Here is an 18,355-nt window from a genome sequence, read left to right as displayed (position 1 = left end):
CCTCCTCCTCCACACTCTGGCCCTCCCATCTGCGTGGAACAGTCTGAAGAGTGACTCATCCATGAAGAGGACCTGATGCCACTGTTGACAAGTCCATCACAACCTCTGTCTGGCCCAAGCCAGTCAGATGTGGTGTCTAGAAGGTGTGAGCAGAGAGCCTCTGACAGGTCGCCTTGCTCTAAGGCCAGCAGCATGGAGCCTCACTGTCCTGTCACTGATGGGCATTGTGTCTGCCTGCAGCTTCAGCAGCAGTACAGGTGGCAGATCTGAAACAATCTCTCAGATGGACCAGTCTGATGTGCTGGTCCTGCTCTGGTGTGGTCACTCGGGAGCAACCAGATCTGGACAGTCATCTTTCCTGCAGGTCTGCTGAAACTTTCTCTGAAGTTGGGACACAGTGGACCGGCTTCCTCCATAGTTTATGGCAACGCTGGCACATGACATGCCTGCCCGCAGCATGCCAATGGCCTTCTCCTTTGCTTCTGGTGAAATTCGAGGCATTATGGAATGCACAGAAAACTGAGTAAGTGTGGCCTTTTTCTTGCAGTGACCCAAGCTTTGAATTAAGGCCTTTTTAAAGGTGACCTGATCAGGCATCGTTCCACCTGGACCTTGTTGGGTGAAAGTGCATCTAACGAGCTTTTGTGTGATTGGCAAGTTGCAATGCCTCACTGCACAAGCTGTATTGCTGGTCAGAGGGCTTAAAAGAAATTGACATATTTTTGTGAAAGTACATAAGCTATTGTATTCTTATTCAAGAAAACGTTGTGTTTTTTCCAATCAATATATATTTCCCATTCGTGTAATTCATTTAAATAGTATTTACAGTAATGCTCAATCCTTTCAAATATATTAGTGCATAAATCTCCAAGACAAAATGACTACTTCATGAATATTCTGCACTTAAAATAGTTCACTCATGGTTCCTCAAAGATTATTCTCGTCTTCGTTTTTGAACAAGATATAAATATTGGAATGCACACATTTGGTCTTTGTCTTTCCACCTACACTGTCTTCAAAACAAGAGCTCATTGTCTGACTATATAATCCTCCTAACTGGGCTGTCATCCCTAAAGAAAAGATTGTTACAGGGTATTGGTATCATTCAATTTTGAATTTAAAAATCCCTCTTATACATTTGTAATTGAGCGCTTGTCTAGATCATTTAAATTAGAAAGAACAAACTAAAATGTTATAAGCTACTAGCTTTTCATATATAAAAGTTGTGAGTATGGGTGTCTCAATTGAGAAAGAGTGTCCAAACAAGGGGACATCTGGGAAAAGATCACTGTCAGTGAAAAAAGCAGATCATAGGGCTTGGCTTTGGAAGTAAGTATAAGCACTACATACTGTAACTGTCAAAGTCTGAGGAACTGTAAGAAAATAACTTAGATTTTAATGTGTCTGGTCTACCACTTAACTTTGACACCTATTAGTAATACAAGACACACAATACTGAATGTTACACCATCATCACCTCCATCTTTTCTTCCTTCTCTTAATTTAATCACTTCTCTTCCATCGCTGAATATCGGCATCTAAAAATCCATTACAATACAACAGTGCCACATACTGGTGTAGCTAGGAAGTGTACAAACAATAAAAATGAGTAACATTTCGCATGAAGAAGTAGTAAAGTAAAGGAATAAGTTGTCGCAGTAAAGGAGATGATTGTGTGAATCAGAGTGTTTGAAATACACAGAACCTGTTGGCCCCAGGTAGTTAATTGAGAGGCTTTATGTCCAGAAAGGAGGATATATTGGTGGAGAATTTGAAAGATGGTACACAGCTGGTGAAGTGATGGAGAAACTGCTGAAGGTGATTGCTTGAGCAGAAGGCAATACCAACAAAGTAATTGATTTGACACTTGTAGAGTTCAAAGACAAAGCCAGAATAGCAGGAGAAAAAGCAAATCTTACACACCTCTGACAGACATGTTCACAAAACATGGTACCATTCTAGTACCAAAGATGACTCTGCAGATTTGGTCGTAGAAAATACTATTGAAAGAATATGCATTCATGATGAGAACCAATTCAGCTAGTCAGATGAGAGTTAGAGGACCCAGCACTGCATGCTATTTGAGGATGTGTTCGAGAAGTATAATAATAGCTTTATTATGGAGAAGTGTAGACTCTGTGTAGAGATGATGTGATGTACATGGTGAAGATAAAGCATTCTAAACCCTGAAATTTTAATTCTAAACCTACATCATCAATAAAAATTGCTATTCCTACTTCTCATTCTTAGCCTAAACATAACCCTCAACCAAACTATAATCTGTATGAATATAGGCTCCATCAATGTATATTGACTTAAGGTACGATGCAAGTTTTAAATACTTGCATAATTTTACTGCACCAGGACTCGTTGCAGCACATATAAACAGAAGTTTACTGCTATGCACAGACACCTGTGGACCACCCTGTCAACACAGGTACAAAACCACTGATAGCTGAGTACTGTAATACTGACTGTAAAGGGTAATCCTGTTACACTGCAGTGTAGAACATATCCTGCTACACTACAGAAGGAAAAGACACTTTGTATTACATTGAGTCACTGAAGATCTACCTACCTGCACATTAATATGTGATGAGCTTGTACTCAAGTTAATGAAATAGCCAAAGACATCAATGAAATAAACACATTCAACTATTTTATTATTCTAAAAAGTCTGAGTTGAACAAATTTTAACTCATGCACCAGCTCTCTTGACATATTATTAATCTAATTGTCTATATTAAAAAGTTAACTTGTCACTTTGCCTAATACTGTAGTGGTAGTAGTTGTGGACTGAGGGAATAAAACTCCCATCACAGATATCCCTGCCCTCAAGGAGCATCCCAGCTGTAGTCCAACCATGTTGCTAGTATCTCCCTGAATGATGCCAGGGATTGACTCCCCAGAACTTCTGGAGCACAGAGGAGTGGGGTTGGAAATGGGGAGTTTGCAAGATCAACCCTTATCCATAATTGTGATAGAGAAACTATGGACATATCAGATTTTGTAATGTGTTATAGGATTTTGGACTGATTGGAACATGCTTGATCTTTAGGAAACAAAATATTTAACTGACACCTAGAGATTTCAGAAATTTCATATGACACAGTGTTTGGCATTTGCATTTGTTTAAAATTGCCAAAAGGAATCAACTAAGAACCATCAGTCAGAAAGACCATTTTGAATAATATAAAATGTGCAAAAAATACTCTCATTTCCATCTTCAATAATCTTTAGTAAAGAAGAACATCTGGCTGTTATCAACACAACTGGAGGAAGTCAGCATATGACAGAAGGTGCCTAGAGAAGGGTCAGTTCTGCTTCAAAAAAGGAGTTTAGAGAAACCAGTAAACAATCTTTGAGCAGAAGGACGTGCTCTGGTATGCAAAGGCTTACCACTCCAGCCATCACATTCATCGGATCCATCTGTCATAATTTGCAGATTGCAGAGGTTACAGCTTGAGGAATTTGTGAAACAGTAACCTGCAGATCAACATAATGACTAAAGCTCATCATTGGCATGCTCAGAGGCCATTCAGAGGATAGTACAATGCAGACAGCCAAGAAATGGATTGTCTCTTTGTATGCCAAAGAACATCTGAGGTGGTGGCAGAGTCACATTTCATGACATTTTACCCTTGACAGACCTGAGAGAAAGCAATGGGCATAGAGACTCTACCGTTAGTTTTACGACATTGACGTTATTCAGGTCAACCAGGACAATGACAGACTATACAGTGCTAGGATTACAATGGCATGATGGCTTCAAGAAAACAATATCAAGGTCCTTTTCTAGGGACCTGAGTCCAATAGAACCTCTGTGAGACCAGTTCACCGATGCCACTAACTGCAGCTAATAACAACAGAGCAATCCTCCCCCTGTAGCCACTCAAGAGGAATGGGGAACATCCCACAGCTGTCTATCCAGAGGCTGAGCTGCACTTTACTGATGATGGAGCCCTCATTACCTGTAAAGTGCTTTGAGTGGAGTGTCCAGAAAAGCTTTGTGTAAGTGTAAGAAGCTCTTATTATGTGTCAACAATAGCACATGATAGTCTTAATGCTCAGGGAGGTCATAGTGATATATTTGATATTTTATACTAAAAACCCTTAAATCTTTCACCTTTATTTTATTCACATTTTTTGTGTTTGTCTAATATCTATTATTCAAATAATTGTTAAATCCCTGTGAGTTTAGTATTGCATTTTTGCTCATCCGAATACTTATTTAAATTTGAGATATTTTGAATCTTTATTTGCCACAGTACGTGTTTTGTATAGAGAAAAAGCACATCATAACTGTAGGCCTATATTTATTATCAGTAACAGAGTAAACCAGGCTTGCTGGTTTCTGTCATGTTGCAGATTAAATTCTTTAGAAGTTCAGTCCTGGTATACACTAAGATGCTGTGTTTACTATGTATGTATAAGCAATTGCTTCTTGAAAATCATACATAAATAAAAAATATTTTACACTAAATTTTATTCTGTTTGCACAATGGGAGCTACCTGAACATTTCCCTTAATTCAAATGAAGAAACGTTTTCTCACTCACAATGGCTGTTATGGATCAACAAGGTGGGTGCTGCACAATTCATTGATTGATGAACTGGAACACCTCCTATAAATTAAACCATTTGCTGTACAATTTGCTGTATTTCAGAACATTTCAGTTTCTTCAGTATGTCCTTCTCTGCATTCAGTAACCTTACAGCCACATTATTGCCAGGGTAACCTGACAAAATAGCACAACATCTGTGAATCAGTACTTTTAAATGATAAATTGACAAACATATGCCTTCCTGTCATTTACAACCTTCCTGAAGTACTAATATCATACTAAGGTCATTTTGTAACTCAGCTAAGACTGGTGATGAAGACATAATGTATGGCAAAGGTACCCAGGAGTTATACTGCAGTTTTTTTTCTCTAGTTAACCAGACGGTAATGCCTGGTCAAGAGACTGCTCTCTGACAGAGGGCGCTGTTTATTCCCTTTAAATCAAATAACTGTTGTGAATGACTTAGATTCAATTAGTGAATCTGAGGGAGTGTGCTTATATGATAATATTCACATACCTGTATAAGCAAGAAACAAATCACACATATATATACTAATTAATTAAAGGCTTAAAAATAATAAAATATTTTTTAAAAATGCATTTCTTAACTTAAAATCTAGATATATTTGATCTATTTATATACCAGTGCTGTAGACTAGCACAGCGGCACAGTGGTTAGTATTCTGCTTTGCTGTGCTAGGGCTCTGGGTTCAGTTTTGCATCTGTAGTGCTACTGCATCCCCATGGAGTTTGTATGTTGTTTGTATGTTTTCTACATGTTCCTGTAGGTTACCTTCAGGTGCTTAAATTTCCATCCACAGTTCAAAAACATACTGGTAGGTTGTTAGCTTCTGGGAAACATTGTCCTTGGTGTAAGTGTGTATGTGTCTGTTTTTGTCTGTGTGTCTGCCCTGCGATGGACTGGCGTCCCACCCAGGTTGTAATTAGCTGTGTGCCCATTGTTTACCAAAATAGGCCGTGGCTCCACCACGAGCCTGAGTTGGAAGAAAAGGTTAGAAAATGGATGGATTTACAGTACCAGTGCTTATATATTTATCCTTTCTCCAGTGTATTGTTGTCTATTATGGTGTATTGTGCTGAATTGTGCTGCTAGATAATCTCATGGGCCTAAAAATGAATTTCCTCATTGTTTAATAATTGAGAACCAGTATTACAAATCCCTTTGATTTGGCAGTTTGAAATATGTTTTATATAGACATTATTATGTAGTATGAGTAAACACAAAATTACTCTTTTTTCAAAAGCAGCATCAATTATTTCTGGAAAAGCTATCTGGACCTAAGCTTCTCCACACAATGCTATTGTTATTATATAAGGGTGATTATAAAATTTCGCAATGACCTCTTAGAAGAACATCTACAGTATATTAGTTTCAGCTACTGTTTTTTTTTCTATGTACTGCACAAATACGTACAGTATACCGTAAGTACTGCATACATTTAGTTACATTTATCCTTTACAACTTATCCGACGCCCTTGATGAAATGTTGCTAAAAGTTGCTTTAGCAAAGGAAATACATTATTTTTTCATGACATGTAAAAACCATGAGGCTTGGTTTTTTATTCCCAGGTCTTGTCCCGGAGGAACACTCTATCTGCTTACTTTCTTTCCGGCTGAGGGCTAAATATCCAGGGCTAATTGGTGACTGTATTGATCTGCCTGCTTGTTTAGATATTCAACTTGTTCCTTCACTCAGTGAAAAATACCCTATTTCAAGAGTACCTTTTCCAACTGTGAGTAGAACTTTACTTAGCCACTTCTCAACCCACTTACTCTTATTTATAACTAAACAACTTTTATCATTTTATCGATATACTGTATGATGAACAGACACAGGTGAGAATGACACTGTATCAGCCAGTTCTCCTAAAGTGCATTTTTTTCTGGTGCAGAGGTCTGTCATTTTATCCATCCAATTCAGTATCACGGGGGAGGCTGAGACTATCCCAGGAAGCAACAGGCAATGGGCGCAAGGTGGGATAATACCCCAGACAGGACGCTAGTCCATCACAGGGCACACAAAAATACAAACACAAATCTCCACATGTATTCACACCATGGCTAATTTTCCCAGAAGTCATTTAACCCACCAGTATGTCTTTGGACTGTGGGAGGAAACCAGAACACCCAGAGGAAACCCACGCAAAACATGGGCAGAACATACAAACTCCACGTAATGTAGATAAAACCCCAGATCCTAGGGCCACAGTGCATGCGAGGCTTAAATTCTAGCCACTGTACCACTGTGCCATAATCACCTTGCCTGCGAGCAACACACTAGAATGATGGGAGTTCTATTACTCAGAAATTGGTACAAGGCTGAATATGCTGAAATTCACAAATAACTCATCAGTTTACAAATTAGGCCTAAACAGAAAAACAAAATCAATTAGCTAATGACTAGGAACTCAGCTGGAGCAAAAACCAGAAGAAACAGTGTTCCTCCAGGGCCAGGAAATCACAGGTGTAGAGCACCTTGCAAAAGAATTTACCCCCCTCCAATGATGTTCCACTATGTTTAATTACAGATGACATTTACACATTTAAAAAAGTGAATCGTTTTATTAAAAGATGAATGCTCAAAGTGAACATGTTTATGGTGAACGAAGTTAAATATCCGTGCATCCCACACAGAAGAATAAAAACCTGAAATGTATTATTTGCACTCAACCCCTTTGGGTCCTTTAATTCAACCTGAATTAGTTCAAGTGCTCAAAATGTTCTTTAAAAAAGTCACACAACTTGTTGGAAGGCATCTGTCTCTGTGCAATAATTGTGGTTCATGTGATTTCAGAATAAATACTCTGTAAGGGTCCTCAGTCATGTACTGCATTTAAGTCAAAGAATCAAACATCAAGATCAAGTTGAATTTCAAAATAACTCTGGGATAAAGTTGTAGACAGATCAGGAGAAGAGTATAAAAAATCTCAAAGACACTGAATATCTGTTTAAGCATGGTGAAGTTGATCATGAAGAAATAGGAGGCATATTGCACTACTCAGACCCTACCTAGCTCAGATTGTCCCTCCAATATGAGCAGACAAGAAAGGGGAAAACTGGTCATTCATGGTTAGGGATGCCATTGTGAAGCCAACAGTGACTTTGAAAGAGTACAATGGCTCAAGTCAAAAATATTCTTTCACAAAGCTGGCTTATTTACATGATACAGTAAATACATGGCAAACGTTTTTTGATCTAAATGCAAAGTGTTACATCTCATGGAAGCACAACATCATCCAGGCCACACTATCCCTTAAAGTTATGGCAGAATATTGTTATACATCTATCAGCAAGGGATTGCAAAGCCTGTCAATATTGAGTAGAAAATGGATCACACAAAGTATAGGCAAATCATGGAAGAAACCTGTTTCAATCTGGTAAAGATTTGAAACTTGAATGAAATCTTTCAGCAAGACAATGACCCAAAGCTATAGGAGTGCATCGACTGGTTAAAGAAGAAGAAAGTGAATGTCCTTGACTGGCCCAGTCCTGACTCCAGTAGACTCCAAAACTTCAAATTTGCTATTCATCAACAACCCCAAGAGAACTTAACAAGTTTGCAAAGAAAGAAGAGATTTATCCTAAAACACTTATAACTACAGTAAAACTGCTGCTATGGTACTGTAGACGTTTATTAAAACTTCTAGAAGTCACTTTCTGTTGGGCACTATAAGAGGCTGTGCACAGTAGAGAAATCTGATTTATATAACAGAGAACTGTATATTAAGTCAAAGAAATCAGGCAAACTCTAGCAAGATGTCTGTAAAGCCAAATCCATAAAATGTTGAAAATCCCAGTGTCAAACATGCTACCGTTTGCCAAGCTACCCAGTATTTTAAATTTGCTATCACAGATGGGTTTTGGGGAGCTAAAGTCAGGGAGTCTTCAAGGAACACAATGATTCTAAGACTGCCAATGAGTATCATTTATAGATCTGGGATATTTATATTAATAATAATTCCTTACACTTATATAGCACTTTTCTTGATAATGCACTCAAAGCGCTTCACAAGTAATGGGGACTCCCCTCCACCACCACCAATGTGCAGCCCCACCTGGATGATGTGACAGCAATCACCACACACCGGCTATCAGTGGGGAGGAGAACAGAGTGATGAAGCCAGTTCATAGATGGAGATTATTAGGAGGCCATGATTAGTAAAGCCCAATGGGAAATTTGGCTGGAACACCATGGTAACACCCCTACTCTTTTCAAGAAATGCCCTGGGATTTTGTAATGAATTCAATGGACTTTCCAACAGGATAACATTTCTAAGCAACCATTATTCTATGAGTATTTGGTAAACAGATAAAAAAATAAGTGTTTTAAGTGATCACCACATTCCCCAGGAGAACAGTTAAGGGATGAGCTGAAAAAACAGGTCACAAATACAAACTGCTTTGACCAGGACAATCTGAAGAGAATCTTCAAGTTGGAGTGGGCAATAACTATAAGTATGTGCCTTCTACGGGTTATCAAAGCAAATGAATATTATGTTTTTAGAAATATGTCAGTATTTTGAAAGCTTTCATGAATATACTTTTGCTATACACTGCCTTGAAAAATAATTCAGCTCCTTCCAATTACACCCCATTTTTTGACTTACAAATGATATACTGTATATATATACATTTTTTAAGGTGAATATTAATCAAGACTCGAATGATCAACCTGAACACTTGGGCTTGAAAAACTCATCACAAATTATAGCAAAAGCTCCTGAGAAATTAAAAACTACAATATTTTGATTGCATAAATCAGCACCTAATGGAAATACAGTATCTTAAACGTATGGCTTAAATTAAAACAGGATTCTTTAGTTCTCAACATATTTTAAGGAGATTAATATACTTGCAAATTTTAAAATAAATATCAACAAATGATACTGATGAATATGACACTCATTCATGTTATTAGATAGTAATACATTTAATTTGTAAGTGTATAAATATTTATGTACACTTGCATTTTCTTGGCTAAGTCAATTTTAAGTTATACTTTATTATGAATATGAGTCTATTTTTAAAGGCAACTGCATTTTTGTCTAGGTTAGCCCAAGAATTACAGTGCATTTGTGCATTATTGACCAAAGTGCTTTATCAGGTGTTATTCCTTACACCCACTCACTCCTGCCTCTTCATAAGCTAATGAAATGATGTTCCTTGGTCCCTGACCCATTCTTGCTCCTCTGCTTGACCTTATGTTCATGAAACACTTCACCCTAAGCAAATTAAAAACTTGGCCATTTAAATTTGTCCCTGGAAAGTGTGACAGGATTTTAATGTTACCCACAAAAGGTACAACTGGTTTATCAATTTGTTCATAAAATGAGGTTCAGCCTTTTTCATGTTGTGCAGAAATGTATTATTATTTTCTTAACTATATACTGTATATTACATGGACATTTACATTAAGTAATTTTTTGTTTTTTTAAGGCAAAGTCTCTTTTTGGTTTTGTAAGCAGAAGGATTTGTTCATAAAATGCATGTTTCTTGGGCTAAATGCTATTTTTAGTCACTTGTGTAAGATATTCTTTTTTAATTAATAAAACAGTGAAGAAATTATGTAACTATACATAGGTCATTGTAACTGACAGCTTTTGAATATTATTTTCACTCAACTCCTTGTGAATTTCGAAAAGTTTCCCCAACCCTGGTTACATAGTTATTACCAACAATAACTTTAAAATGATATTGAATATCCATCTATCTATTATCATACAGACACCTATTGTGGTCAGGTGGTGGCAAGCAAGACTGTTCTGAACTGTTTCACGGGGTGAAAAATGCAATTGAGAGGACTTGACTGCAATCCGCTGGACACTGTCCATCACAGCACAAAGGAGGAAGAGATTATTTAGATATTAATACGTTTAATTAAAAACGTCTATGTTTATGTACACTTGCATTTTCTTGGCTAAATCAACTTTAAGTCAGACTTTATTGTGGATATGTGTCAATTTTTAAAGGCAACTGTATGCCTTTATGGGCTAGGCAGTCAAATCTAGCTGGCACAGTTTTGGGAGGTGAAAAATAACTGTATCACTGTTTGAAGACCCGAAGGAATATGGGGAGACTCCAAGCAGCCTAGAACTCAAGAACTGTGAGGCAGCAGTACTCACTGCCTTGCCACGGCACTGACAAATATTAAGCATATAAAAATCAGTGCAGTGTAACAAATACTGTACTTCCAAACATGGAACACATAAGACAAACTTTCTCTTCTCATTTATGGAATACACATACTGTACATTTTTGTTGTCAGAGTAAGTTCCCTTCAGACACATGAAAGAATTATGCTGCACTTTGCGTGGCTTTTTGTGTTTTTGCTATTTGGGTTGGCACCAGATTCAAATTACATAGTTCATTATATATTCATACTATACTGTGTGTTATATAAGCCACAATTGACTAGTGTCCTGTCCAGGGTGTACCTGCCTTGTGCCTGTTGCGTGCCGGGATAAGCTCCAGCTTCACTCTGACCCTGAAATGGAAGAAGTGGTTAGAAAATGGATGGGTGTTATATAAAGAACCACATAGCATACATATTTAATCATCTATATTACAACTGTTTCCCCTAGTAAATGCTAAAAGTTTTTATATAGATTTAGACTTATGGAAAATAAAATGAATTAATTATGATACTGAAGAGCACAGTATTTTTACACTCCTTCCTGTAACATGAAATAGTTGTGGTGGATGGACATAAAGCTTATAGAGACTTTTCCTTGCCCTTTGAATGAATAATGTAAAAGTAAAAAATAATGTAAAAATCTTATTTTATTATTTTCTGTTGACCAGTGTTGCTTTAGGTCCAGTAAACAAACTACGATGAAATGCTGTCATTGTTTGAGAAAAATATTAGATTTTAGAATTAGAATTGATAGTATTGTAGTACAGTGCATCTGTTTAAGAAATTCCAAAAAGTCCTCCAATTGCATTTAGTGTATAATGCCGTTTTGAGACCAGTAGCACTAAATAATACCACTGCTATCGTAAAAAAGATCCACTCGCAACCTTCATCAGTTGAGTATTTGGAAAATAAACAGCTGTGGGGTTTCTACCAAATTTAGCGACTTTCAGGATGCGATTTGGAGACTGCGACTCCGATTTGGTGTGTGCGACAGTTGCAATGTCTATTGTTCACCCAAAATTGATTAAAGTGTAAATCAATCATTATTATTGCGATACCACTGCTATACATTCACATACATTACGTTAATGCAAATAAAAGAATTGTGCAGACAACGGAAAAGCAGTATTCCGAAACAATAATCGATGCTGTCTTTAAAAAAAATAATAATAACTAGCTCCGAATAGGAGGCAACTCTTTATGCGAGACCGGGTACGGGAGGAGGGAGAAAGAGAAAGAAAGAAAGAGCGAGAGAGGGAGGAGCGCGGAGAAGAGAGAAGCGTCAAAACAGCAAGCTGGAACATCTCATCCATCAGGGCGCTTCCCGGAGAGCCGAGTGTCTGCGCTCGTGACTAAATAAGGGAGTTGTGCAAGCTGCCTCTTATTCTGGGCCATTGAGCAGTGCAGAGTCCCCTTTTCATTCACAGAGACTGGACCGCGTTAGAGGGGAAGCCCGTTTCACAGCTGCTTGATTTAGACGAGTAAGGACCGAGGATTTTTTTAGAGGATCTTAGTGCAGGGAGAAAGACAAAGGTGATTGTGTTGGTAAATCGCAAACAATACGTGAAATGAGGAGAAGGCAAGCGGAATGCAGCGGGGTTAGAATGATAGAGCATTTCAGCCGCGACCCCTCCGAGCAGTGACTTTGAAAGCACCTTTTCAGTCTTGGACACATCTATCAGAGTGTCTGCTATAAGACGCGCTCAGCACTAATCTAGCCTTCTTCATAAAAGGAAGAACATGTTAAGTGAAACACCCCTCAATGCACAGTATTGCGAATACTGTAATACATAAATAAAACGCCATTGTATCAACGAAACTTCATCTGTGCAAATTTGGTAAATAGCCTGCGTTAGAAAGCGGCATACAGTATAGCCAAGCTTTACAAGAACGGATATCGGTAAACCCTGTGTTGTTTTCATCTTTCTTTTATCAATTATGCATAAGACTTAGACATGACACTACACAGAACAGCACGTGGTATTCAAAAGGGAGAGCACCTGCAAAGTGTGAGCGGGGCTGCATCACCTGAGAGCGCAAGGTGCACCTGTGCGGGACAAGCAGCCTGCTTTGGTACGCGGAAAGGAAGGCGTTAAAGAGGTGAAGCTGCTGCAAGCAAGCCGAGATCATCTGGGTAGAGCAGCATGCCGAGTTCCAAGCGCTGCACACCCTGGCTATTAATCCTGTAAAGAGCCAATTCGGAGAGCGGCTGCTCTCGCCGGGGAGTGGGTGTTGAGAGGAGAGAGCAGCTGAGAAGCAGGCGCCGGGACAAAGGGAAGGGACAACAATGAGATGTAGATTGCACCCCGACAGGCCGCCGCACCACTCCTCTGCCAAACCCGTTCTGTCATTCTGGAAAACTATAGATTCTTCTGTCTACAAACATCACCAAACAGCCGCGTACTGACCATAGGAGCTCCTAAACAATTTCACATCTCTCACTGAAGAAGTAAACAAGAAGCGCAGTTCTCCCTCTTCCTGGAAATAGCTTCATTCTCCGTCTGCCCCTCAGAGAGAGTTGCATCGAGCTCAGGGGCTCAGTGAGCTGTTCGATTGAATTGCGTGGAACTTTGTTTCTTTGTAAAGTGAGTCGCTGTGCGGCTGCAGCTACCCCCATGTGAAGAGGTGGCTGGGACATCGTGAGGCGGCACCTTGGCACCGTCCAGCTGGTGTAGGGGGACACCCTCTAACTCTGGGCAGCACTGCCAGGATGCCGGTCCGAAGGGGACACGTGGCGCCGCAGAACACCTTTCTGGACACCATCATCCGAAAATTTGAGGGACAGAGTGAGATGATGATGATTATTTTTATTATTATTATTGTTGTTGTTATTGTTATTATTATTTATCTTTCCACCTCACAACCATAGTTTCTGATAAATATTTAGGAAAAGTTTACTTATTCAAATAGACCTTATATAAAATGTGCACCAGAAGAAAAACAAATCAACATGGCTATGTTATTTGCTAAAGTAACTGTATAATATTATTACTTGTACTGGCTACTATTTCTAGTTATCAGGGCAAGTTATATAGTAGTAACTATATATTAGCCTTCAGACTTTGGTGCTACCTGGGGGGCAAGGAGGGGAGCTGGGACTGTAGACACTCAGTGGGAACAGGCAAGAGATTGGGGTGAGATTAGGGGTTTGCCAGACTGAAATACACCTGCTTCAACAACAGATAGCACAGATAGGTATTACAAAGGTCAGAGGAGAACTTTAAAGTCTACAAGTGGTAATGCATGTGTAATCGGGAGGTTAGATTTCTTCAGCAGAATGAAACATTCAGAGCTTGATAACAGTTGTAGTAACAGATCTCGAACAAGCTGGACTAAGCACATTTACTGTATTTCACAAAGACAGGATTACAGAACCTGATTTTTTTTTTGGTTCCCTAGAAATTGTCAGCTCCAGGTGTAGCCTGCTAAATTGTACCCCTTAAACACTGTGGAAACATTTAACAGTACATTACTGCATATCTTAAAATAATATCAACAACTTAGACTAACACTTGTGACCATATTGAAAGCAGAAGTGTTACTTTAAAAAACTCTCTTCTTGTTTTGTTTTATAATTTATTATTTCTAGTGTATGAATGCATTAGAATCAGAGCTGGCTTGGTATTTTGATAATGGCAGAAATGTCTTTGAATCTATTCTGAAAACATACTGGTCATTTTGAAACAGGTTTTCAGCACCAGGTCCTAAATAACCTTGATGAGCTCAGTGGTCCAGACTTGCTACTGTGTCTGCAGATGCCCTCACTGCCGTATGTTTAATGCTGGAATCAGTGTACCCAAGAACTGCCAACAGAAAAAGTCCTTTAGGATTTGAGCAAATATCCTTCTGGACTCTTGCAATAAATTCCCTGAAAAGCTCATACAGGAGCAACTTCACAGAAAAAACAAAGAAATCATTTGCTCTGGAGTCCATAAAGACTCAGTCTCCCGAATCTTGCAGGATTCCTGCATGTTACACAGGATTTTGCCTTTTGTCAAAAATCAGGCAGGATTTTTAATCTGTGGGAGAGTGCATTTTTGACTATTCACTCACACTGACACAAGTACAGTATTTTCATTAAATTGAAACCTTTTTACAAAGAAATGAACAAAGGTTATTATAATTGATCACTGTTATATTCAACTCAGATATCTCATTTTAGTTATTTAGTGCTATTTACCATTATTTATTTAAAATGTATTTATTGTATTGTTATTATCTTATACTGTTATATAAAAAATGTAAATATATATGTTTTGGAAGTTTCAAATACATTATTCATTTAACATTTGACTGTTTAGGACACTTACTAAAAAACAAAATGCAAAAATATAATATAAATCATTACATATATATATTTATATTGTATTGTTATGCTGGTGCCAACTTTAATTTTAAATATTTTTAATCATAATGTCCAGTGTTAGACAATATTAGTTTCAGTGCAAAGACTGAACTTAGTTTGATTGTAGAGGATTCAAAGAGGATACTAGTATTTTTTTAAATTTTTTAAAAACAATATTAAATATTTTTTTAGTATTAACTATTTATTGATCTTTAAAGAAAAAAAATGGTTGAGAACTTTCTGTTATGATAGGCAGTCCATTTAGCTGTATTTTTCTGATTTTGCAGTAATGAATGATGTTTGGGTGGTACATCCTAACAGACAGTATCTGTGTGAGCAGGTTTGAATCCCATACTAGATTCTGGTGGGAATAGCTTTATATCGCAAAGGAACAAGTACAGGTTTATTCCATGCTGAATAAAGAAGAAAAGAAACACAACTTTTCGACTGTGGAGGCTTCAGGCTGCTCCAAAGAAGAAATGTTGTGTTTCTTGTCTTCTCTTTTCAGCACGGAATAAACCTATACGTGTTCCTTTGCAGCCTACATATGCTAACACAGCTATGTCTGTACTTGAATAGCTTTATACCTGTTATTTAATTAAGAAATTGCATTTCATTATAGCACCCAAGACCTGAAGCATAGTTACAACACCAGTGGTGGGTAAGGTTCATTTGTTAAACAGCGTTAAAGATTTTGGTAACTATATACAGTATACCATCTGCCATATTTGCCATTATGAGTTTGAGCTGCTGCAGTTATTGACACTATCATGGTTCTTTATTTTTTCAAGCAAAACTAACAACTACAGAATCACTGCTCAGGTAGATACATCAACAAACACAAGATAATCCAGTTACAGTAGGTTAGTTATTACAAGTGCTATTTTTCTACTCTTGTGAAAAATACCCATGTTTTTCACAAAAAGACAAGAAAGGTGGATAATATTGAAATCAGCCAAATGACAGTTTACTTGTTTTTCAATCAAATTGAGTCAGTCTTGTCAGGAACCTTAAATTTCAGCTGATAATGTTTAGTGATAAACTAAACACTAGGTTGGAAAATACAGTAATGTGTAAGAAGGGCCAGGCCCAGTTCACACCTGGCATCTGGTTTTGTACCTTCTTTTAAGGAATAGTGTCTCAGAGGACTTTACATGTTACTTCGTTAACAAAATACAAGCAAACACAACATTTAATATAGCAAACAAAAACTGATGTGTGTTAACCCTCCCTGTCTGGGATCAGAGCGGAGGTCACAGAATCTGCAGCATAATTTGCATTCTAGGACAAACCCATAGGAATAGAGCTCTGGAATGGGCGGAAGCTGAGGCTGAGGTTTGTATGAAATTCAAACTTAATGGTTTGCTTTATGGCAGAATCCAACACATCAACGCAACAAAACGGCCATCACCAGAAAATTATATTTTCTTTTGAGAACATAACCTATAAGAAACTACGATGAAAATATTATAAAAGGCGGTTACTTTGCATAATTTTAGTGAAACTACTGTACATAAATGATCAATTATTTCTGATAAATATATTGATAGGCCACAGAACACATTTGATTGGTAATCTCTGCTGGACACTTTTCCTCAGTGTAAACTTTAGTCCTGTAAGTAGTCAGGCGTCTTTTGAGACATTATTATAGTCATCTTTATTTTTATAAAATACATGCATTGCTTGTATGTGCCAAAAACAGCAAATGCGAAGAGGCAAGAAAAGGTTGTGGTCTCCGTTAATCTCCAGAAAAAAACTACTTTTCTTTTGAAACAATCAGTCATATGGAAGGGGCCTTGAACTTTTATTTAAAAAACTGCATTGGATTATGTAGAGACATGCTGTCTCTACACAAACCGTTTTACAAAGATGAAAAATAGGACAGAAAAGAGCAAAGATCTTTAAAATTCACTTTGAAGGGAAATCACAGCTCTCCGAAAACAAAGAAAATCAATATAATGGCTGAGACTGTCTGTGAACAGAAATGTACTCCAAAAGCAGCCATGTATAAAAAAAGCATTTCAATATTTCTAAAATACATTCATAATCATTATATAAAGATATCATTTGAAATTTTCAACTCCACAAAGATAAAAAAGTGTCCATTATGATAGTTAAGATTCACATCATGTGTATATTTGCGGGATAACAAATACATTTTCAAATGTACGAAATGTAAACGTGTATCTTATCACAGCTAATATCTACTTTGCACTTGAGAGATGTGATTCAGCTGAACTGGGAGTTCCACACTACCGCAAAGCTCCCTCTATAGTGGAATGATGCTATCATAAAGTGTAATTTAAATGATGTGATAAATATTAGAACGGTTAAATATTAAAAAGTCCCACATGCAGACATTTAGAACATAACTCCTTCGTGGGGCTCTGCGAAGACATCTCTGGGATCTGACATCAATGAGTGACTAGGGGATCAGGCCTGGATCAACAAGGGTGTGGGTTGTGTCATTTTAGAGTGTGACTGATGGGGAAGGCCATGCTGTATTTCTGCATTGCGATTCTTAATCCTACTTAAGACCAGGAGAATGAAGATGGCTGTTCTTTGATTCCCCTCACTTGGTTGTTGTTGGCCTCCAGGGGATAATTTGGTTAACAAATGAGGAGAATCTGTACATGTTCAAATGCCCTTTATTTGCTGTGTGTGCCTTCTGTGTGTCAGCTCATTGAAGTAAATGTGCTGAAGTTCAGACGTGTACCAATAAAGACAGACATTCATAGATCTGTGTGGCGTAAATATAAGCATTCTGCCATAGTGGGATCTGTCTCAGAGTCTGTGTTGCTTCACACTTGTTTCTCCCAAGTGTCATCCTTGCTCCTGGGCTTGTTTGCTACTGCGGTGTGTGTTGCAGCAGGTGCTGTTTTGCCCATTCTGAGTGTGTCTGTGTATCTTTGCTGAGTCGGTGGAACTGCAGGGACTGGGTGCTGTGCTTGACCGGGCTCAGTGTAGGACAGCCAACAGGCCCATCACAGCAGTGTGGGGGTTGCTGTGATTCAATTGCTGTGTTTAGTTTGTAGCTGCAGCCAGTTTTTACAGGATTTTTTGTATCATTTGTAGTTGACTTTTTACAGCTATTCAAGATTTTGAAATATAAGAAAAAATCTTAATGTCACCAATGTTTTGAGGGTAGAGATGGATATTTCACGGCAATAGAATGAGTGTCTTTTTGTGTTTTCTGGCATTCTCTCCAAGAGGGTGCAGTGTACTCTTATTGTGCCTTGGCAGCAAATATAAGTGGGGCCATTTTAGTTAGATGTACTGGATCTCCTCTCT

At 38.0% G+C, this 18,355-nt stretch overlaps 1 protein-coding gene across 1 annotated transcript in view; it reads left to right on the top strand.

Annotated features, from left to right (window-relative positions):
• Positions 1 to 12,174: 12,174 nt before the first annotated feature.
• Positions 12,175 to 18,355, top strand: part of kcnh2b (potassium voltage-gated channel, subfamily H (eag-related), member 2b) — a 258,779-nt gene continuing 252,598 nt past the window's right edge. The window contains exon 1 of the mRNA XM_088643187.1: positions 12,175 to 13,505. Within this exon, the coding sequence (XP_088499313.1) occupies positions 13,430 to 13,505 (76 nt within the window). The 5' untranslated portion in view covers positions 12,175 to 13,429. The remainder of the gene's footprint in view (positions 13,506 to 18,355) is intronic.

The sequence above is a fragment of the Lepisosteus platostomus genome, chromosome 8 (assembly GCF_059453375.1).
Source record: "Lepisosteus platostomus isolate fLepPlt1 chromosome 8, fLepPlt1.hap1, whole genome shotgun sequence".
Lineage (NCBI taxonomy): Eukaryota > Metazoa > Chordata > Actinopteri > Semionotiformes > Lepisosteidae > Lepisosteus > Lepisosteus platostomus.
This window is presented reverse-complemented; position numbering and strand designations above follow the sequence as displayed.